This window comes from Balaenoptera borealis (genome assembly GCF_965194805.1).
Source record: "Balaenoptera borealis genome assembly, chromosome: 10".
Lineage (NCBI taxonomy): Eukaryota > Metazoa > Chordata > Mammalia > Artiodactyla > Balaenopteridae > Balaenoptera > Balaenoptera borealis.
The window spans coordinates 11,985,419-12,008,619 of record NC_138874.1 but is presented as its reverse complement, the minus strand read 5'-3'; the positions used below and the strand labels follow the sequence as shown (position 1 = coordinate 12,008,619).

The window sequence follows — 23,201 nt, the reverse complement described above, 5'->3', positions numbered from 1 at the left end:
CACCTGCTTACTAGAAAAACACTCAATGTTCTAGAGGTAGGGTTAGCTCATGGATGGGGCCCTACTCAAACTATACAAGAGGTCTGTAATCTCATCATCTGCCTTCTTTATCCAGTGAGACTAATTTTCATCCCTGGATCTGAAGTCTAGGATTTTAAATACCAAAGGGCATGGACTTCTTGCCCTGGTCTGACTGAAACAGTTCTAGACTGGAAGGAAGGCAGAGTCTGATAAAGACAGGAAGGTTATAGGGTCATTTCGTTTAGCGTCTGCTTCGTGTGACTATGAATCTACTCAAGGTCCAACCGAGAATTCGCGTGCCTTTTACCTGAGTTTGCTCAATCTTGGGCAAATATTAATTAATTTGTCCTCATCACAGCCCAAAAGGAAGAGTAGGCATGCTTGGGATTATGAATCAGGGTTGACTTGGGCACATAACGTTTAAGCAAAGTGACTCATATGCAAATCTGGGAAGGAATCTCTTTCACGTCATCCTCCTTTATTAACTTATTTGAACAGAAATGTCAACCTTTTGTCAGAACAACGCATCCACAAATTATCAAGTAGGTTTCCGTTTGTAATTTCAGAGTTCCTTTTAAAATATGAAACCACTAACTCAGCTATACGCTGTTAATGCTTTGCAAAAACGGGCATCTTGATGACATGAAGTCTCTCTGTGGTCCATTTTTTTAAATTATGAGGCTTTTCCTGAGAAATGCAAAGAGAGCAGTAATAGTGATTAAGTTCCCCCTCCCTCAAACACAAAATGCTCGAGTCTTTGCTACATGAAGTGCTAGAGGCACTTCATAATAAAGCTCTAAGCATGATGGTTGGAATGCCAGGAACCCTGGAATCACACTGCACTTCCGTCATCTTCTTAAGGCTCCTGACTAAGCTTTCGCAGGATGATTTTCAAATCTACTGACGTTTATTCATAAGATCACTCCAAGCAGATCTAACTTCGTTTGCACCCCAGTCCCTCTACAATAACCATCTAGCTCCAGCGAGTTTAAGCCAAAGACCACCATGGCTTACTGTTACGTGGCCCATCATTAGTAGACAGAAGTTGGCTTCTGCTGCAGCCCGTTCAGAGAAAACCCACTAGATTTTGAAAACGTGGTGATCCAAATCATGATGAAAATAAACAGTTATCCACTTACTGGGTACCAAGTCTCCGGTAATTGCTTATTGAAAATGCATCCGTAGTAAGGGCATTCAAAATGATTGCTGGGTACAAGATGTATTTTTCAAAACACTGAAGCCAAACATAGAGTCTTTCAAACCACATTAAATGGGCGACATCTGAAAGATACACAAAAACCACTTAGAACGGCCACTGATCAAATTATTTTTCTTTAAGTACATGTGATAATAAATAATACCCACCCCCTCCCCTTCATTCAAGAGCTGCAGAACTCCAGATACCAGACAAGAGAGACCAATTTTCTTCCCAGGCAGGCACTTTTAGCTTTGTTTCTACATCGTTCCTAAATAATAATATACGGTATAGGCCAGTTTCCCAATTTTTCAAGTCAATTGATTTTTTCCATATTAATTATTACTGGGACCCATGAAATGAGCTGTCACATCACATCAAGGCATCTCAGAGTGAGTGAAGGTAGAAAGCGAAGGATGGAGAACTGGGAAACAATCTCACAGGCCCATCTCCTCTTAAGCTTGGGGTTGCTTCTGAGTCTGGGGCTACTTTCCAGGCTCTCCTCTGCCTCTTTTTAGTCTATGAATCCACAATCAAATTCCTGGCCATCTACACACATAAGAGAAAGCTGACCCACAACCCCCCATCACTAGGAATGTATTACATTCCAGTGAGTCTTCACAATGAAGGAAGCATCGTGGAAGTGAGATTCCCACAAAGGCTAAGGTTTTAAGTCACACCAATCTGGGTTTGTATTCAGACTCTACCATCCACTAGTGTGTGGTCACGAATGATTGCCTTCATCTTTCTGATCCTCAGCTTTGTGTGTCCCGCCCATCCTACCTACTACTCACGGCGGAGAAGTCAGCTCTCCTCCCCATGATGGGGTAACACAGTGCCTCTCACCCATCTCTTACCACTTCTCTCTCTGGGGAGGAGTGGCTGGTCCTATTGGTCAGAGCACAGACTCCTTAGGCCATAGTATTAGGGCATCCCTGCCCTCCTCTGCTTCCTGCCTCCGTGGGGAGAACACACCAGGTTCAGGTCCTCAGGTGGGTCCATCTCACTCCCCACCAGATCTCTGCTAGTAACTGAGAGGCTGAGGTGGACCCCAACTCACCATCAGAGAGCTGGGCAAATGGACCAGATATGTCAGGACTCAAAGCCCAAATCTGCCAAGGGGGAACGGGACTCCATCAAACTTCTGGAATCATATTCTTCAACAATTTATAATTTAAAAAACTTCCACCCCCAATAATCTATAGTGAAAAACCAAGAGAGCCAGGTAGGTTTTATGCTGTTTGGATGACACAAGGACCAACTCATGAAAGAGAAACTGTTGACACACACCATGCAGAGTGACATGGCAGTGACATAAAATTGGCCATCCCCTCCAGGTTTCTTATCCAGGATTAGGAGACAAATTGCCTTTTTCCAACCTACTTTGACTGGGACTTTATGTAAAGGGTCACAGAAAGCAACACAAACATACACACCCACACACACAAAATTGGGAACCGATACTTTACTTCCTCCTTTATATGGTTTACATTTCTGTATAAGAATGTATTATATTTATAACTCAAAAACATAAAGGCTGTCTTCATGTGATTGAGACTACCAAGGAGAGGTTTGGCATTCAGAAATCTTGCTTGAAAAGAATTAATTTGAATGAGATGGGAATGGTGAGAATGGAGAGAGTAGAAACACTTCAACACATGGGAAACAGCAAGAACAAACACCCCAATGATTAACCTAACAAGCAGAAGAGAGATACAGTGAGAAATTATCAAAATAAAAACAACTAATTTTAGTTATAAGTGAAATAAGGAGGAAGCGTTGGAGGAAAATTAAGTTTGAAAATAAGGATACTGGGTAGGAATTCATCTTTGGGTATTCTTAATAGTAATCTTTCCTGGTCAGTGTTTGGAAATGGGTTATTTCATAAGGAACAAAGTTTATGATACATAATTTTAAAAATCTAGGTATATTATATATTCTACATATAGATAGGAGTTTTTATCTTTTGTGAAAGTACATGAAAATTTAAAAAATAAATCTCCAAGATCCCTCCCCAACTATTTCCAAGCAAATGACTTTGACCCCTACTTCCTAGAGAAAATTGAAGCTATTAAACATAAATTTTCCCACTTCCCAACCCCTCAACTACAAATTTATCTGTATTCATACCCACCTTCTTGCTCCTCCTGAGGCTGACCCCACAGATGCCCTGGGTTCCATTCTTCCCGACATCTTGATTCAGTAGTTTCCCCCTTGACTAACCAATGGCTCTTTCCTAATGGCCAGTGGCAAGATTCCGGTCTTGGCCAAGTTGAAAACTTGCTTTCCACTGACATCTTCTAGCACTCACTCTGTCCTTTTCGGCACAGCCAAGCTTCTTGGAACGGTCGTCCATGTCTGACAATCCCACTTCCTTGTCTCCTGTTTCCTGCTAAAACTTCTGCCCCACGGCTTTGCAGCTACTTCTGCCCAGAACTGTGCATGGCAAGGCCACTTGTGATTTCCCAAATGACAGGTAACTGATATTTTTCAGTCTATATTACTGGAACTTTCTTATTTTTTTGATAAATCTATCTATCTATCTATCTATCTATCTATCTATCTATTTATTTATTTATTTATTTATTTATTTATGTTTGGCTGCATTGGGTCTTCATTGCTGTGCATGGGCTTTCTCTAGTTGCAGCGAGCTGGGCCTACTCTTTGTTGCGGTGCACAGGCTTCTCATTGTGGTGGCTTCTCTTGTTGCAGAGCACGGGCTCTAGGCGTGTGGGTTTCAGTAGCTGCAGCATGCGGGCTGAGTAGTTGTGGCTCATGGGCTCAGTAGTTGTGGCACACGGGCTCAGGAGTTGTGGCATGTGGGCTCAGTAGTTGTGGCGTGCAGGCTTTAGTAGTTGCGGCATGCGGGCTCTAGAGCACAAGCTCAGTAGCTGTGGTGCATGGGCTTGGTTGCTCCGTGGCACATGCGATCTTCCCAGACCAGGGCTAGAACCTGTGTTCCCTGCATTGGCAGGAGGATTCTCAACCACTGTGCCACCAGGGAAGCCCTACTGGAACTTTCTGAGACAGCAAACATCACTGATTCTTCCTTCTGTCTACAACCCTCACTTTAGCTTCTGCGTCCTGCCAACTCCTGCCTGTGCTCACACCTTTCACACTGCTCTTCCCACTTGCTCTGCAGCGTTCTCTTCTTCTACCCTGGCTCACGTGCCTTCCTTGGACCTCTTTGCCAGGTTTCTCATTTTCTTGAGCAGAGGTCCTCAACACCCCTAATGTTAATTATTACTTCCATGCTGATGACGCTCAGATCTGTCACTGAGTTAGACTGATCTTCCATCTCTCTCCCAGCTTCAAGATCTAAACACTCAACTGAAGAGCTTCAGCTGACGTCCCAAAGGAATCTTCAAATACAGCGTGTCAAAAGCTGAACTCTGTCAACCTCCACGCACCTGCTCCTCCCCATGAATTTTTTATCTTATTTAATGACACTTCACATTCACCTAGTCATGCAGGCAATATACCTTGGGGTCACCCTGAGTCAGTTGTTCTCAATCATAGCTGCATGCTGGAATCACCTGGGGACAAGGCTGAAAAACACTATCCTAGAACGGTGATTCTCGAAATTCATCATGCAAATAAATCACTTGTTAAAAGGCAGCATCTGATCCAATGGGTCTGGAGTGGAGCTGGACATTCTGCATTTCTGATAAGCTTCTGGGGGATACTGACGTTGCTGGACTCCACATGGTACTTTGAGAAAGAGGCACCGGCAACTTGTTACAAATGCAAATTCTCAGATGCAATCCTGGACCTGCTGAATCAGAAATCTGTGGGCTGGGCCCAGTAATCTGTGTTTCATAAATCCTACAAGTGATTCTGATATGTGCTCACGTTTGAGAACCACTGTTCTAGAAGTTCTTCCTCCATACAGGACTAGAATATGTTGATTCTCTGTGCTTACTTCTTACATATCTATCTCCTCCTTTCTAGTTTCACTGTTCAGATCCTCAATCTCTTATCTTAAAAAAATTATAATTGTCTTTTATCCAAATAAACTCACTCTTTCCTAATCCCATCATTTGTGTGCACTGTATAACATTACTTCTTACTACTTAAGGGCCTTTCTCTTGTGGTTCTCCCCCATTCTCCTGAATTACCTGTTTTTTTCTCTCTTTATTGGAGCATCCTCATCACAATGTAAACACACTGTAATATCTTTTGTCCTAAAAAAAGACATACCCCCCTTGACCCTTTTCCTTCCAGATGCTGGATATTTTCCAGATATCACCCTATTTCTTTGCATCCCTTGGTAATAATTTCTCAAAAAAATTTTGGCTACACTCGCTTTCTCCACAACTTAGCTCCCTTTGTCTTCTGAGTTCACTGCAATCAGAGTCTCATTCCAACCGCTCCATGAAACTGTTTTGCTAAGAACCTCACGTTGCTATCCAATGGTCAGTCTCAGTCCTCAACTTAAACTCCCAGCAGTGTCTGACCCAGTCAATTACTCCAGACTTCTCATAATTCCCTACATGATCTTATCCAGTTCCATGGCCTTAAGAATCTATTGTCAATATGCTGTTGACTACTAAAAATACAGCGCCATGCACGACCTCTTTTCTGGACTCCAAACCAGTATATCCAACTATCCAACATATTTTGAATGTCTAATAAGCATCTCGAGCAAAGGCCTTCATTCCATGCTCTCACCTATACCTACTCCTCCCGTGCCCACCATTCATTCATTCCACACATGAGCCAGACAACTCTGTGCCAGACACTCTTTTTAGGCACATGGGAAAATGAGCGCCCAAAACATTACAAAACTCTGCCCTGATGGAACTTACACTCTAGTACGAACGATAGACAATCAACATAATAAATATGTAAATTACACAGTATATTATAAAGGATGGGTGATGAGTGAAAGAACAGAGTAGAGAGAAGAGGATCAAGAGTTCCTGGTGTTCACGTGGGCTACAGTGTAAAATAGGGTGGCATGGGAGGCATAATTAAGACGACATTTGAGAAGCAAGATGCCATTTGGGCAGCATCTTATTAAAGGGCACCTCCCAGTCACCTAGTTTTCCAGGCCAAAATCCTTTCCTTAGTCTCTTTCATATCTTACGTATCCAACCTATAATCAAATCTTACTGGCTCCACCTTCAAAATCTATCCCAAATTCAACCACATTTTTCCTCCTGTGCTGCTATCACCCTGGTCCAAGTCACCATCATTTCTAACCTAAAGAAACTTCCTCAAAACTGGTCTCCTTGCTTCTTTAATGTCCCCACAGCCACAGTTTATAATCCAGCCAGCAGCCAGGGGGATTTTTAAAGACTTTGTTACTACCCTATTAGTGCGTCTCCAATGGCTTTTCATCCTAATTCTGATAAAACCTGCAACAAAGAAATTTCATTTAGCTGATCTCCAAAGAGTCACACTCCCCTTTTTTAATGGAGCTGATATTGGGAAGTGGCCGCCCAGCTGGGGATTCCATTTCCTGGTTATTCCTTGCATACAGGAGGACCACGTGACTTGTTCTTGCCAAGAGAAATGTGAGCAGAATTGTGTCACTTCCAGGTCAACTGGTTAAGTAGTGGGTGCATGGTACTCCATGCTTCTTCTCCCTTCTACCTGCTGGCTCAAGAATGTCAGGATTCCAGAGTGACCTTGAGAGCATAAGGTGATGGATTCCTAATATTCAAGAAGCCTGGTCCCCAAGTGACGAGGACCCTCCACTATGCAAAGGGCAGTGACTAGGAAAAACCTTTTGACCGCATCCCGTTGGACTCTGCATGAACAAAAAATAAACTTTTGCTTTGCTAATAAGCCACCAAGATTTGAGGGTATTTGCTATGATACTTAGCCTTCTCCTATCTCTTGAGTAATAGAAAATCTAATGTCCTTATCATGTTTTAGAAGACCCTCATGACTTGGCACCTTGTTACCTTTTTGATCTTATTTCCAACCACTTTCTCCATTATGCACTCTCCTCCTCAGTGATGTTCCTTGAATATTAAATTCACCAAGTTTGTTCCCTTTCAGAAGCTTTGCGTCCACTGTCCCTTCTGCCTGGGACTCTCCTCTCTGGATATTTTTATGACTCACTCCCTCATCCTGTTTAGGTCTCTGCTCAAGTGCCACATCCTTAGCGGGTCCTCTCCTGACCACCATATCTAAAACTACCTCCTCCTTTCACAATTTCTTTACTGTAATACATTTTTCTTTACAAAACATCTCAATTTGATATCTTATTTGTGTCTTTATTTGTGTGTTATTTATTATCTGCTTCCCCAATTACTGGGTAAGCTCCATGAGGGCAAGGACTTTGTCTTGTTCACTGCTATATCCCCCATGTTGACACAGTAATCCTTCAATAAATATGGGTTGAGTAAATGAATGATCTCCTTGGCTCCCGTTTCTTTATACACCGTCTGTTTTTCTGTCCTGTTGCCACCAAAGATCTGTTTCAAATGCACATCTAGCCATGGTATAGCTCATAGCCTTCACTGTTCTCCACTGTGTGTGTCCATACCCCCAAGTACAATGCCTTAATATGGCATATAGGCTTTCCATACTCTACTGCTTTGTAACTCTACGGAATCATCTTCTATCAGTTTTCCACTTACATTCTATACTGAACTGGTTACCTAAATTATCGATGCTGGATTTTTAAAAACCTTTTCGTTTAACTCTTTTATACACAGAAACATGCATAAAACAACACACACACAGAGCTGTGTCCCTAGAACTTGGATTAAGAAACAGCCTCAAAGCACCCCCATGCCTGGTTACACTCACTGCCCCACAAGGTAATCACTGACCAATCCCTGAACACCACTGTTTACTTTTGCCTACTATTCTTTTTTTTTCTTTTAACATAAAACATTGGCCATATTACCTGTGTTGCACAATACATCCTTGTATCTTATTTTTTTTTATTTTTCTTTTATACAGCAGATTCTTATTAGTCATCAATTTCATACACATCAGTGTATACATGTCAATCCCAATCGCCCAATTCATCACACCACCACCAGCACCCCCCACTGCTTTCCCCCCTTGGTGTCCATACGTTTGTTCTCTACATCTGTGTCTCAATTTCTGCCCTGCAAACCAGTTCATCTGTACCATTCTTCTAGGTTCCACATATATGCGTTAATATACAATAATTTGTTTTTCTCTTCTGACTTACTTCACTCTGTATGACAGTCTCTAGGTCCATCCATATCTCTACAAATGACCCAATATCATTCCTTTTTATGGCTGAGTAATATTCCATTGTATATATGTACCACTGCTTCTTTATCCATTCGTCTGTCGATGGGCATTTAGGTTGCTTCAATGACCTGGCTATTGTAAATAGTGCTGCAATGAACATTGGGGTGCATGTGTCTTTTTGAATTATGGTTTTCTCTGGGTATATGCCCAGTAGTGGGATTGCTGGATCATATGGTAATTCTATTTTTAGTTTTTTAAGGAACCTCCATACTGTTCTCCATGGTGGCTGTATCAGTTTACATTCCCACCAACAGTGCAAGAGGGTTCCCTTTTCTCCACACCCTCTCCAGCATTTGTTGTTTGTAGATTTTCTGATGAAGCCAATTCTAACTGGTGTGAGGTGATACCTCATTGTAGTTTTGATTTGCATTTCTCTAATAATTAGTGATGTTGAACAGCTTTTCATGTGCTTCTTGGCCATCTGTATGTCTTCTTTGGAGAAATGTCTATTTAGGTCTTCTGCCCATTTTTGGATTGGGTTGTTTGTTTTTTTAATATCAAGCTGCATGAGCTGTTTATATATTTTGGAGATTAATCTTTTGTCTGTTGATTCATTTGCAAATATTTTCTCCCATTCTGAGGGTTGTCTTTTCATCTTGTTTATGGTTCCCTTTGCTGTGCAAAAGCTTTTAAGTTTCATTAGGACCCATTTGTTTTCTGTTTTTATTTCCGTTACTCTAGGAGGTGGATCAAAAAAGACCTTGCTGTGATTTATGTCAAAGAGTGTTCTTCCTATGTTTTCCTCTAAGAGTTTTATAGTGTCCGGTCTTACATTTAGGTCTTTAATCCATTTTGAGTTTATTTTTGTGTACAGTGTTAGGGAGTGTTCTAATTTCATTCTTTTACATGTAGCTGTCCAGTTTTCCCAGCACCACTTATTGAAGAGACTGCCTTTTCTCCATTGTATATCCTTGCCTCGTTTGTCATAGATTAGTTGACCACAGGTGCGTGGGTTTACCTCTGGGCTTTCTATCTTGTTCCATTGATCTATGTTTCTGTTTTTGTGCCAGTACCATATTGTCTTGATTACTGTAGCTTTGTAGTATAGTCTGAAGTCAGGGCGTCTGATTCTTCTAGCTCCGTTTTTTTCCCTCAAGACTACTTTGGCTATTCGGGGCCTTTTGTGTCTTCATATAAATTTTAAGATTTTTTGTTCTAGTTCCGTAAAAAACGCCCTTGGTAATTTGATAGGGATTTCATTGAATCTGTAGATTGCTTTGGGTAGTATAGTCATTTTCACAATATTGATTCTTCCAATCCAAGAACATGGTATATCTCTCCACCTGTTGGTATCATCTTTAATTTCTTTCATCAGTGACTTACAGTTTCCTGCATACAGGTCTTTTGACTCCCCAGGTAGGTTTATTCCTAGGTATTTTATTCTTTTTGTTGCAATGGTAAATGGGAGTGTTTCCTTAATTTCTCTTTCAGATTTTTCATCATTAGTGTATAGGAATGCAAGAGATTTCTGTGCATTAATTTTGTATCCTGCAACTTTACCAAATTCATTGATTAGCTCTCGTAGTTTTCTGGTGGCATCTTTAGGATTCTCTATGTATAGTATCATGTCATCTGCAAACAGTGACAGTTTTACTTCTTCTTTCCAATTTGTATTCCTTTTATTTCTTTTTCTTCTCTGATTGCTGACGCTAGGACTTCCAAAACTATGTTTAATAATAGCGGAGAGAGTGGACATCCTTGTCTTGTTCCTGATCTTAGAGGAAATGCTTTCAGTTTTTCACCATTGAGAATGATGTTTGCTGTGGGTTTGTTGTATATGGCCTTTATTATGTTCAGGTAGGTTCCCTCTATGCCCATTTTCTGGAGAGTTTTTATCATAAATGGGTGTTGAATTTTGTCAAAAGCTTTTTCTGCATCTATTGAGATGATCATATCGTTTTTCTCCTTCAATTTGTTAATATGGTCTATCACATTGATTGATTTGCATATATTCAAGAATCCTTGCATCCCTGGGATAAATCCCACTTGATCATGGTGTATGATCCTTTTAATGTTTTGTTGGATTCTGTTTGCTAGTATTTTGTTGAGGATTTTTGCATCTATATTCATCAGTGATATTGGTCTGTAATTTTCTTTTTTTGTAGTATCTTTGTCTGGTTTTGCTATCAGGGTGATGGTGGCCTCACAGAGTAAGTTTGGGAGTGTTCCTTCCTCTGCAACTTTTTGGAAGAGTTTGGGAAGGATGGGTGTTAGCTCTTCTCTAAATGTTTGATAGAATTTACCTGTGAAGCCATCTGGTCCTGGACTTTTGTTTGTTGAAAGATTTTTAATCATAGTTTCAATTTCATTACTTGTGATTGGTCTGTTCATAGTTTCTATTTCTTCCTGGTTCAGTCTTGGAAGGTTATACCTTTCTAAGAATTTGTCCATGTCTTCCAGCTTGTCCATTTTATTGGCATAGAGTTGTTTGTAGTAGTCTCTTAGGATGCTTTGTATTTCTGTGGTGTCTGTTGTAACGTCTCCTTTTTCATTTCTAATTTTATTGATTTGAGTCCTCTCCCTCTTTTTCTTGATGAGTCTGGCTAATGGTTTATCAATTTTGTTTATCTTCTCAAAGAACCAGCTTTTAGTTTTACTGATCTTTGCTACTGTTTTCTTTGTTTCTATTTCATTTATTTCTGCTCGGATCTTTATGATTTCTTTCCTTCTGCTAACTTTGGGTTTTGTTTGTTCTTCTTTCTCTAGTTCCTTTAGGTGTAAGGTTAGATTATTTATTTGAGATTTTTCTTGTCTTTTGAGGTAGGCTTGTACAGCTATTAACTTCCCTCTTAAAACTGCTTTTGCTGCATCCCATAGGTTTTGGATTGTCGTGTTTTCATTGTCATTTGTCTCTAGGTATTTTTTGATTTCCTCTTTGATTTCTTCAGTGATCTCTTGGTTATTTATTAACGTAGTGTTTAGCCTCCATGTGTTTGTGTTTTTTACTTCTTTTCCCCAGTAATTCATTTCTAATCTCATAGCGTTGTGGTGAGAAAAGTTGCTTGATATGATTTCGATTTTCTTAAATTTACTGAGGCTTGATTTGTGACCCAGGATGTGATCTATCCTGGAGAATGCTCCATGCGCACTTGAGAAGAAAGTGTAATCTGCTGTTTTTGGATGGAATGTCCCATAAATATCAATTAAATCTATCTGGTCTATTGTGTCATTTAAAGCTTCTGTTTCCTTATTTATTTTCATTTTGGATGATCTGTCCATTGGTGTAAGTGAGGTATTAAAGTCCCCCACTATTATTGTGTTACTGTCGATTTCCTCTTTTATAGCTTTTAGCAGTTGTCTTATGTATTGAGGTGCTCCTATGTTGGGTGCATATATATTTATAATTGTTATATCTTCTTCTTGGATTGATCCCTTGATCATTATGTAGTGTCCTTCCTTGTCTCTTGTAACATTCTTTATTATAAAGTCTATTTTATCTGATATGAGTATAGCTACTCCAGCTTTCTTTTGATTTCCATTTGCATGGAATATCTTTTTCCATCCCCTCGCTTTCAGTCTGTATGTGTCCCTAGGTCTGAAGTGGGTCTCTTGTAGACAGCATATATATGGGTCTTGGTTTTGTATCCATTCAGCAAGCCTGTGTCTTTTGGTTGGAGCATTTAATCCATTCACTTTTAAGGTAATTATCGATATGTATGTTCCTATGACCATTTTCGTAATTGTTTTGGGTTTGTTTTTGTAGGTCCTTTTCTTCTATTGTGTTTCCCACTTAGAGAAGTTCCTTTAGCCTTTGTTGTAGAGCTGGTTTGGTGGTGCTGAATTCTCTTAGCTTTTGCTTGTCTGTAAAGCTTTTGATTTCTCCATCGAATCTGAACGAGATCCTTGCCGAGTAGAGTAATCGTGGTTGCAGGTTCTTCCCTTTCATCACTTTAAGTATATCATGCCACTCCCTTCTGGCTTGTAGAGTTTCTGCTGAGAAATCAGCTGTTATCCTTATGGGAGTTCCCTTGTATGTTATTTGTCGTTTTTCCCTTGCTGCTTTCAATAATTTTTCTTTGTCTTTAATTTTTGTCAATTTGATTACTATGTGTCTTGGCGTGTTTCTCCTTGGGTTTATCCTGTATGGGACTAGCTGTGCTTCCTGGACTTGGGTGGCTATTTCCTTTCCCATGTTAGGGAAGTTTTTGACTATAATCTCTTCAACTATTTTCTCGGGTCCTTTCTCTCTCTCTTCTCCTTCTGGGACCCCTATAATGCGAATGTTGTTGCGTTTAATGTTGTCCCAGAGGTCTCTTAGGCTGTCTTCATTTGTTTTCATTCTTTTTGCTTTTTCTTTTTTTTTTTTTTTAATTTTTTTGTTTTTTAATTTTTAATTTTTATTTATTTATGGCTGTGTTGGGTCTTCGTTTCTGTGCGAGGGCTTTCTCTAGCTGCGGCAAGCGGGGGCCACTCTTCATCGTGGTGCACGGGCCTCTCACTATCGCGGCCTCTCTTGCTGCGGAGCACAGGCTCCAGACGCGCAGGCTCAGTACTTGTGGCTCACGGGCCCAGTTGCTCCGCGGAATGTGGGATCTTCCCAGACCAGGGCTCGAACCCGCGTCCCCCACATCGGCAGGCAGATTCTCAACCACTGCGCCACCAGGGAAGCCCCCATTCTTTTTTCTTTATTCTGTTCTGCAGCAGTGACTTCCACCATTCTGTCTTCCAGGTCACTTATCCGTTCTTCTGCCTCAGTTATTCTGCTATTGATTCCTTCTAGTGTAGTTTTCATTTCAGTTATTGATTGTTCATCTCTGTTTGTTCTTTAATTCTTCTAGGTCTTTGTTAAACATTTCTTGCATCTTCTCGATCTTTGCCCCCATTGTTTTTCTGAGGTCCTGGATCATCTTCACTCTCGTTATTCTGAATTCTTTTTCTTGAAGGTTGCCTACCTCCACTTCATTTAGCTGTTTTTCTGGGGTTTTATCTTGTTCCTTCATCTGGTACATAGCCCTCTGCCTTTTCATCTTGTCTATCTTTCTGTGAATGCGGTTTTTGTTCCACAGGCTGCAGGATTGTAGTTCTTCTTGCTTCTGCTGTCTGCCCTCTGGTGGATGAGGCTATCTAAGAGGCTTGTCTTGCCTACTATTCTTGTGTGTCTTTTGCTCAGCATTGTTTGTAAGATTCCCCCACACTTTTGTGTGCAGTTGTCATTTGTTCATTCTCACTGCCATATAGTCATCTACTACATGAATATACAGAGTATTTTTCCAGTCTACTGTTCTTGGGCATTTGGTTAGTTTCCAGTATCTATTGTGAAGAGTGCTGCTATGAACATTCTTTACATGTCCTTTGGTAAACATGGGGACATTTCTGTGGAGTATATATCTAGGTGTGGAATCACCAGGTTATTAATTGTGCATATAGGAAGGTCCAGGAGGTGCCACCAAACAATTTTCCAAAGTTATTGTGCCAATTTACACACCTACAAACAGTGCAAAACTTTCCTTCCATTTGCTCCACATCCTTGCCAAAACATTTTCCCCCTCCTTCATTTTAGCTGCGCTGGTGGGTGTATCATGTTATGGTTTTATTTTGTATTTTCCTAATGACTAATGCAGCTGAGTGCCTTTTCATGTGTTTACTGGCCATTTGGATATACACTCTTGTGAAGTGGTTCTTCATGTCTATTTTCTGGTTCTTTTTCCTCTTAAATTATATGTCTTTCCTTCCTGATTTTTTAAGAGTTCTTTATACATGCTAGGTATGAGTCTTTAGTCACATATATGTATTGGGAAAATCTTTTCCCATTTTGTGGGATGCTTTTTAAATCTCCTAATAGTATCGTTTGTAAAACAGAAATACTTAATTTTAAAATGCTTCAAGTTCTCATTTATCTTTCCTTTTAGAGACTTTTGTGTTCTGTTTAAAAGACAAAGATCATGGGCTTCCCTGGTGGCACAGTGGTTGAGAATCTGCCTGCTAATGCAGGGTACACAGGTTCAAGCCCTGGTCTGGGAAGATCCCACATGCCGCGGAGCAACTGGGCCCATGAGCCACAACTACTGAGCCTGCGCATCTAGAGCCTGTGCTCCGCAACAGGAGAGGCCACGATAGTGAGAGGCCCGTGCACCACGATGAAGAGTGGCCCCTGCTTGCCACAACTGGAGAAAGCCCTCGCACAGAAACGAAGACCCAACACAGCCAAAAATAAATAAATTAATTAATTTTTTTAAAAAAAGACAAAGATCATGACCACCTTCTATGTTCCTCTAAAACTTTAATTGTTTTACATTTCACATTTAGATCTGCAAGCTACCTAGAATTGATTATTGTGTAGAATACACTTACAAGATAGGAGTTGAGACTGATTTTTTTTCCATATGGATATTTAATGGATCATTACCACCTACTGAAAATAACTTCTATTTCCCCCTGCACTGCAGTCAAGTATGCTGTTTTATATGCCTTTGTATATGTGCTGGGGGCTTTCCTGGAATGCCCCTCCATATTTCCTACTTGAGAAACTCCTCATCTTTTTCCAGAATTTGTCATCCTGCCATCTGGAGCTTTCCTTGGCCACCTCCCCACCCCCTTGCTGCTCCCAATACAATCACCACCAATGGTTGCCAGGGGCAGGGCATTCGAAGTCCATCTCAGTGGAAGGAGGGTTTAACACTGGCACTGTTTAGAACTGTCAGCATATGATGATAATAAAAAGGAGTCCAACTTTTAACTGGATTTATTATTGTTTTTAAATTATTTATAAACCATGCACCCCACTTTCTGCCTGCATTCTGTATATATCACCTTTAGTTTTGAGGCAAAATGTGTTATTCCTTTGAGCCATTACTGTACACTGTGAATTCTACAATTATAATACCTGTCACACCAGAGCAAGTATTCATTTAAATACTAATCCTCCCACTAGACTGTGAGTTTGTCAAGAGTAGGTGCTGTGTCTTAATCAGTTTAGTATTTCAAGTACCTAGCAGAATGCCTGGCTCAGAGTTAGGGTTCAATAAATGTTCATTTATCATCTTATCATTTTTAGTGGTTGGGGGGAACTCTGAATAGTTAAAATAAACAGAGGGACTTTAAGAAGAGCAGCCTCTTGGAATTACTTTTTTGATTACAAAACAAAAAGCTTTCTAATTATAACATATTAAACAACATTTCCTATTTTAATCTCTCATAACGTACAGTCAGTTAGAGCTAGGTTTCCTTCTATACAAAATTATTTTTTCTGATTTCTCAATTTATAAGATATCAACAGTGTCAGACTGAGGCCATCAAATCAAATGCAATTCAGCCTGCTTATAAAAATACATTCATAGAGTTCTATCAACATTTGTCACCAATTCAGAGAAACATGACAACCTTAGCTAGATTCCTGCAAAAATATGTAAATTAAGAGAAATATAAGCCAACCTCATCCTTCAGTACTATTAGAAAAACATCTGAATTAAAAGAAACATTTCAGTGGCTCATCACCGAAGGATGACCTGGGTGCCATCTGGGTGGGGGAGTGCAATCCAGACTTTCAAATGCTTGTCACATTTAATTTCAGCAGATGATACTTTCCAGTAAGTGGGGATAACGCTGACTGAGTGCAGGCAGACAATCCCATTGCAGTGCACAAGGATTTACTGCAGACAGTGATAACAAATATGGGTTTGCCATAGAATTTCAGTTTATCCATTCCAGAAACACACAAAGCAATGAACATCAAATAATACAGAAATCACTAATACGCTCTGAATTCATCATCCACGTCTTTCCAAATACTGGAGAGCGAAAGTACTTACTCAGTGAGATGTTAACCCTCTGTGTGCATGGGTGAAACTATGTCATAGACACAACTGTAAGGCATGTCAATAAGATGTTTAGTCTTGGATTGTAAGCACTAGTCTGCTGTCAGCCTTTGGAACAGCAAGTTTGTAGGACTTGCGTTCAGTATGGCTGAAATAACATATATGGACAGGTAAGGCCCTAGACCTTTAATAACTGGGTCTCTAGTTAGAAGCAAACAACATGATAGCTACAAAGGAGTTCTCTTTCGGACTTTGGAAGGATAAAAAGGACTTCAGGAGAACTAGAAATCAATTCTTTCGTAAGTCGCAAAAACCTTTACTAGTTAATAGCAACCCTAGAGGCATACATACACACACACACAAAGACTGGTTGCGCTGCATAATTCAACTCTCGCTTACTACCTGAGGTGCTGCCAGGGAAATGAAAGTGACAACAGCTGACATCTCAATGTGACACAGAAGCTCCACATGCCTCCCACTGATTAATTCTGAATCTCTAGATGCAGGGACCGTGAATACATTTTACACTGTCTGCATACACCAGCAAGCACCAGTATACCCACTGTATGTTAAGGGAAAAACATTTTAGGTAAAGATTCACCCCAAGGCACAGTTTCCCTGGCTGGTGTTCAGTACAACATCTAGCCAAAGTGGGAATGGAAAAGGATGTGGAAAGGGAGTTAAAAATCAATATTTAGGAAGGACACAGTAGAGAGAAAATCCCAGAGGTCACCAACTCCACACTCCTGACTTCAAGTTCTGCTACTCTTGCACATTGAGAGAAAATCAATTTCACGTTCATGCTTATGTATCTCTAGAATCCTTCTACCAAGTTCAGTCATTTATTCCAAAGAAATGCTACAATCTCTAGACTGTAGAAAACGTTTAATGGTAAATGTACTGGATGTTTATATTTGAATAATAATGTAGCAGGAAGCTAAAACAGAAGTGCAATCCAGAATCCTGAATTCTGAAAGACTACACTTAATCTTTCCCTATGGGGGTGGCCATGAAAAGCTAATAAAACGAAAAGCTTACAAAGGCAGTAACGTGATAAATACGTTTCTTAAGTCCCCAAATTGTCACAGTATTCATACAAAGTCAATTTAAAAAGAAAATGTTGGCAACGATAGTTTATAACCGCCTTTCTGTAATGTCCCGTATATGCAAATAGACCATAAAAAGACATTTCTTTAGCATTATTATTTCTCTTGTCCCTGGAATATTAGGCCCTTGAGAAAAAGAATGCAAACTAACTCTGCCCTTTACAAATTTCCATATGATTTATCACTACTGAATGCTTTAAATTTTCTCAAAGGCTTTTCAGGTTGTGTTTTATTTAGGTGCTTATGTTACTAAAACAAGACCCTCTCAATAATTAAAAGTTAATCAAAAATCCTCGGGATGTTTTTATCTTTAGGAAGATAATTTGCTCCAATTCAAATCCTGAATTACGACTGACTTAAGCTTCAAAGACAAGAGGCTTCCAGCTTCGTAGGGGCCAGACATGTTTATAAGCATTTCAACAGGGGCTCATCTCGGTTCAGCTGGCCCAGTCACCCTGAGGCAGCTAAGGCAAAGAGACCCTGCAAAATGGAATTACCACGTCCAGGGTGATTGTGCCCTCTTATTATAGGCAATTGCTTTTCCTATGAGCATTTCTTACTCTCATCTTTCTTCCTGGGCAAAATCTCAGGCTGCAAAGTCCTTAGCACAAACATGTACACATGTCATGGTTTATTTTCTTAAAAAACAGACTTCACTTCCCAAACCAGTAGCGTGAATTGAGTCATCATTCTTAAATGTAAAGCAAATCACACCACCCCACCACTCAAAGCCGATAATTCTGCTTAAGATAAATCCAAGGTCCTCACGACCTTCCCATTCCCAAAAAAGCCAATTCAGGGTGAGCCTGTGCCTTCTTCTCTCCCACTTTGAAGGCTAACCCCCTCTTTATCTTTCAGGCCTCAATTAGTTGTCACTTCCTCAAAGAAGCTTTTCTTTTTCCCTCAAATCTAAATAAGGATCCCTTTATAACTCTCTCCTAGCCCCCTATACTTTTCCTTCATTGGACTTCAAACACTTTACGAATATATTAATCTGTGTGATGAATTTTCATCTCTCTATTAAAGCCAGGGGTCCAGGGCTGTCTTTCCCCATTATATTCGGTATTTAGCACTGTACTCTGTCCATAGAAGCCACTCAGTAGATTCAGGTGACATCACTGACCACTGGCTGATTAGTAACGTAATTAACTAAAGCAGACACCTAATACAACAAAGTTTGAGAAGCTGGGGCTTCCATGGTGGGGTACTGCCTGCCTCGTAGGAGTTTGGGATCTCCTCTAGCCAAAGTGCTCTCACCTTCTCAGCTGGTCTGCCCCTGGGGTGAGGTCATGCTGGCCTTGCTCCCCAGTGCTTCCCCAGCATTCTGCATGGTCCCTGGCATGTGATAGGTTCCATAAATATTTCTGAATGACTTAATAATAACTATTATCAGGTTCAACATCATGGTAAACCGCTCAGAGAAATACAAGGTGGGAACATTCAGGAATCAGAATATTAAAGTTCATATTTTTCAAGGAATAAAATTTTTTAGTTGTTTCTTTAGTGGATTTTGACTTTGGGATCATGCTTGAAAAGTTCTTTTTCTCTTCCCCTAACCAAGATTATATAACTTGATCTATATTTTCTTTCAGTGCTATTCTGGTTCTTTCTTTCTTCTTTTACCTTTAAAACAATTTAAATCTTTAATCCATCTGGATTTTCATGTGATACAAAGTCTAAGTCAATTTTTAAAAATGTTTAGCTCATTTCCCCAAAACTATCCCACTGATTTATTTTTAACATCTTTATTGGAGTATAATTTCTTTACAATGTTGTGTTAGTTTCTGCTTTAAAACAAAGTGAATCAGCTATACATATATATATATATCCCCATATCTCCTCCCTCTTGCATCTCCCTCCCACCCTCCATATCCCACCCCTCTAGGTGGTCACAAAGCACAGAGCTGATCTCCCTGTGCTATGCGGCTGCTTCCCACTAGCTATCTATTTTACATTTGGTAGTGTATACATGTCCATGCCACTCTCTTACTTTGTCCCAGCTTGCCCTTCCTCCTCCCCGTGCCCTCAAGTCCATTCTCTATGTCTGCGTCTTTATTCCTGTCCTGCCCCTAGGTTCTTCAGAACAATTTTTTTTTTTTTTTAGATTCCATATATATGTGTTAGCATACGGTATTTGTTTTTCTCTTTCCGACTTACTTCACTCTGTATGACAGACTCTGCGTCCATCCACCTCACTACAAATAACTCAATTTCGTTTCTTTTTATGGCTGAGTAATATTCCATTGTATATATGAGCCACTTCTTCTTTATCCATTCATCTGTCGATGGACACTTAGGTTGCTTCCATGTCCTGGCTATTGTAAATAGTGCTGCAGTGAACATTGTGGTACATGACTCTTTTTGAATTATGGTTTTCTCAGGATACATGCCCAGTAGTGGGATTGCTGGGTCATATGGCAGTTCTATTTTTAGTTTTTTAAGGAAGCTCCATATTGTTTTCCATAGTGGCCGTACCAATTTACATTCCCACCAACAGTGCAGGAGGGTTCCCTTTTCTCCACACCCTCTCCAGCATTTATTGTCTGTAGATTTCTTGATGATGGCCATTCTGACTGGTGTGAGGTGATACCTCATATCCCACTGATTTTTTTCATTAATTCAGTGGAGAGTAAAAATGTATTCTTCACATCTCCTCAAAGGGATGGAGAAATTCTTAGGAGACTCAGGCAATAATGTACTCCCTCTTCTTGGTAGAAAGGTACTCTACTAATATCAAACCATAGTTTTTAAAACTAAAAATGCTAGTGAAATCATTTATCAATTTTTCACATGAAGATGGTTAGGTCAAAATGTTCACAAGAAAAGGGTTAAGAGAAACTTTCAGGTGTTCTCACCACGGGCACATGAAGGAAGACACTTCTTGTGAGAACAACCATCTTGCCAAGGGCAAGGATTGGGCTCTTACTCATTTTTGTATCCTCAGCACCCAGCACAGAGCCTAGTACACAGCAGGTGCCTGATGAATGACAAATTTACAAAATCAGAATTCCTCCCCCAAGTAAAGTGTGATTTGTATGTTATTTAAATGACAAGATTACTTAAAAACACCATTTCTATTTCTCCACTGGCATCTACGTATATTATCCTATCATAAAGTACCATGAGGGTTAAGCTATTTCAGATAAGATCCCAACAGATGCATGTCAGGGAGACTGAGTCAGGCCTCATCACAGGGGCCTCACCTACTGCACCTAGGAACCGGCATTGTTCCTGCAAACAGCCTCCTTCGTTCAGCCCTTCCCATGTGTGCTGGGCCCACGGAGCCCAAAGCTGCTGCGGTGCCGTCCTGCATACATCATGTCTTGCGTACGAAGACTTCCTGATTTTCAGTGTTAGTTTTTTTCTCCTTCTGCAATTATTTTATTTCTGCATTGTTTTAGATTTATCAGCAGTCTAGGAGAACCCCAGTGGGCAGCTGGTAAAAACCCCGTGGCTTGCTGGAGAGAGAGCTGCAGTGTGAGGCTGGCCCCTGACCTTTGAGCCCCGGCCCCAAACCCTTTCCCTCTTAATGCCGCCCGGGGTTGGCCTGTGCTTCTCCAGGCCTCCCTCGGCCCCGCTTCCCTTCAAGCAGAGGACGCTGGATTCTACTTCTCTGTTTTCCCGCTGCCGTGTAAGCCTGGTTTCACTGACAGTCAGTCCCCTGCAGCCCCCTGCAGGCTTGCGGAGACTGACACAGAAAGATAAGTTCCCCACCGGACTAGGAGGAGATGGGCCAGAGGCTGAGAGCAGGAGGGGCAGAGGCTGGCAGGAAGGGAAAGAAAAGGAGAGGAAGAGAAGGCGCATGAAAATAATAGCAACATTGGGAATAAATAAGGCAGCCTGCCAACTGGCAGGCTATTTTCTGACACATCAGCTCTAAGCCACTTCTTTGGCATTTGGAACACTCTTTCCTATAGAAGCATCGTAGCGAATGAGACTGTTACTCAGCTAGCACTGGTGCAGTTCCCGCTTCAAACTATCTGAGTCACTTCGAATTAAAGAGGCGTTGGAGGGTTTTCTAGGTCTCTAACTATCTCCTGATGCTGGCATCTTTTTCTGTGGGGAGACAAAAGGAGTAACGAATACATCCTTCTTCCCAGAACTATGGCATCTCCTCATCACACACACAAAGACGAGACCTTCCCAAAGACCCCAGCACAGCCATTAGGTTCTGAAATCAGACAATGCCAGTTATGCTGCATTCTTTTCCCTAGTGCTATATACATTTCAAAGGATTTTTACATGTATTATCAGGTTGGAGTTCATCTCCATGGAAATTCTGTGAACTAGGTCATTCAGGGAGTACTATCACCTGCCAACAAAAGTTTCAAAACACCTCCATCCGGAGTATAAAGGGCCACCTACTGCCTAGCACAAGGGGTGAAACAAGACACAAGGGGAGGTGCAAAATGATTGAATTTCAGCATCCCGGGAAGAGGGGGAGCAGGACATGCTTCCGGAGTATACTCTGCCTGCCAAGGACTCCGCCAAATGCTCTACGTGTATTATCTTGATTCATTTCATTCCGCCAACAAATCTGTGTTGTAGGAACCCCCAGTGATAGATGAATCACAACAGTTAAGCACACCTAGCGTGGGACAGATACGCTAGCCCTGCGCCTCTTTGGAAACAAAGCTAGCCCTGCTTTGTTCCAGAGCCTGTTCTCTGGGCCACGACACTTGAATTCCCTCCTGAACTTTCCAAAAGCTTCCTGCAGGGGAACATCTGGTCACATAGAAAGGACCAGGAGCTGGGGAGACATCAGACTTTTCACCAGCAGCGGTGGGAGCTAGAAAACAATGGGACGTTAGTTTAGAATTCCGAAAGAACTGTTTACACCCTAACAAGCTACACACTACAAACTCTCCATTAAGTGCAAAGTAGAACGAAAACACTTTGAGATAGGTGAAGTCTCAAAACGTTTCCTTCCCACTCACCCTTTTCCTGGAGTGACTGGAGGATGTGCTTCATTCAGAAAGAGGGAATAAACAAAGAACAATTGGAGCAGGTTCCAGAGGGAGTTGGGGAAGGGATGGAACAAGATATAGTATCTGACAAGTTTGCCTGGGTGGAAAATTGAACTGAGAGGTAGTTTACATAGTTATTGGAAAGGCTAGCAGATGCAAAAACAGAAATCTGAACAAGAAAGGAAATGCAATCATGGCACACTACTGGACTAGATGTGAACAACAATTAGACTTTTTGTATGACATTCTTTCTATATGACATACACATACATGAATAGGAAAAAACTGAGTATGTGTTCAACAAAAGTTATATTGGGAGGAAGGAGAAGGGGAAAATGTAATGTATGAGGGAGGATAAGAGACATAAATCTTGATTACTCATAACAGGAAGCCAGCAGACATGCAAATTTGAAATATCAAGTAATAGAAGAATATGCACATTATTTAGAAGAATTATGGTAAATACCAAAAGAAATACCTAAAGTAGAAAGTAATTTTTCCTGGAGAAGGGGAATCAGACAGGAAAAAGTTGACCAGGGTCTGCTGCTTTTCATTACAACTTGTTCTATTTGGTTCTTAACACTATGTATTACTTTGATATAAATGAAAAACACACTAGAAAAAGCAATATCTGTCAGAACCATGTCTTTCCCATGCGGAAACCAGTCTATCTGCAAATCAACAGGCAAGATTTGCTAAAATGCAAAGTAAATTTCATTTAAGAATTACAAATTCAGGACTCATTTGTGAATTCGTTTTATAAGAGTGAATCTGGTTAAATTACAGTTTAAATGAGATTTTTCAGTTGATATGTTCAGTAATTTCTATCATCTTTTATCCATGTATTCTAATGTATCCAAAAACTATAGCTTAAGCTTTTTCAGCAACCATTTTTTGCAGAGAGATGAGGCTC

At 40.6% G+C, this 23,201-nt stretch overlaps 1 protein-coding gene across 5 annotated transcripts in view; it reads right to left on the bottom strand.

The window, feature by feature from the left end:
• The window catches only part of PCNX2 (pecanex 2), a 281,650-nt gene that overhangs the window by 123,284 nt on the left and 135,165 nt on the right, over positions 1-23,201 (bottom strand). For all 5 annotated transcript variants that reach the window (XM_082407553.1, XM_082407550.1, XM_082407549.1 and 2 more), the window contains one exon: positions 1,161-1,302. In XM_082407553.1, coding sequence (XP_082263679.1) covers positions 1,161-1,302 — 142 coding nt within the window. The remainder of the gene's footprint in view (positions 1-1,160; positions 1,303-23,201) is intronic.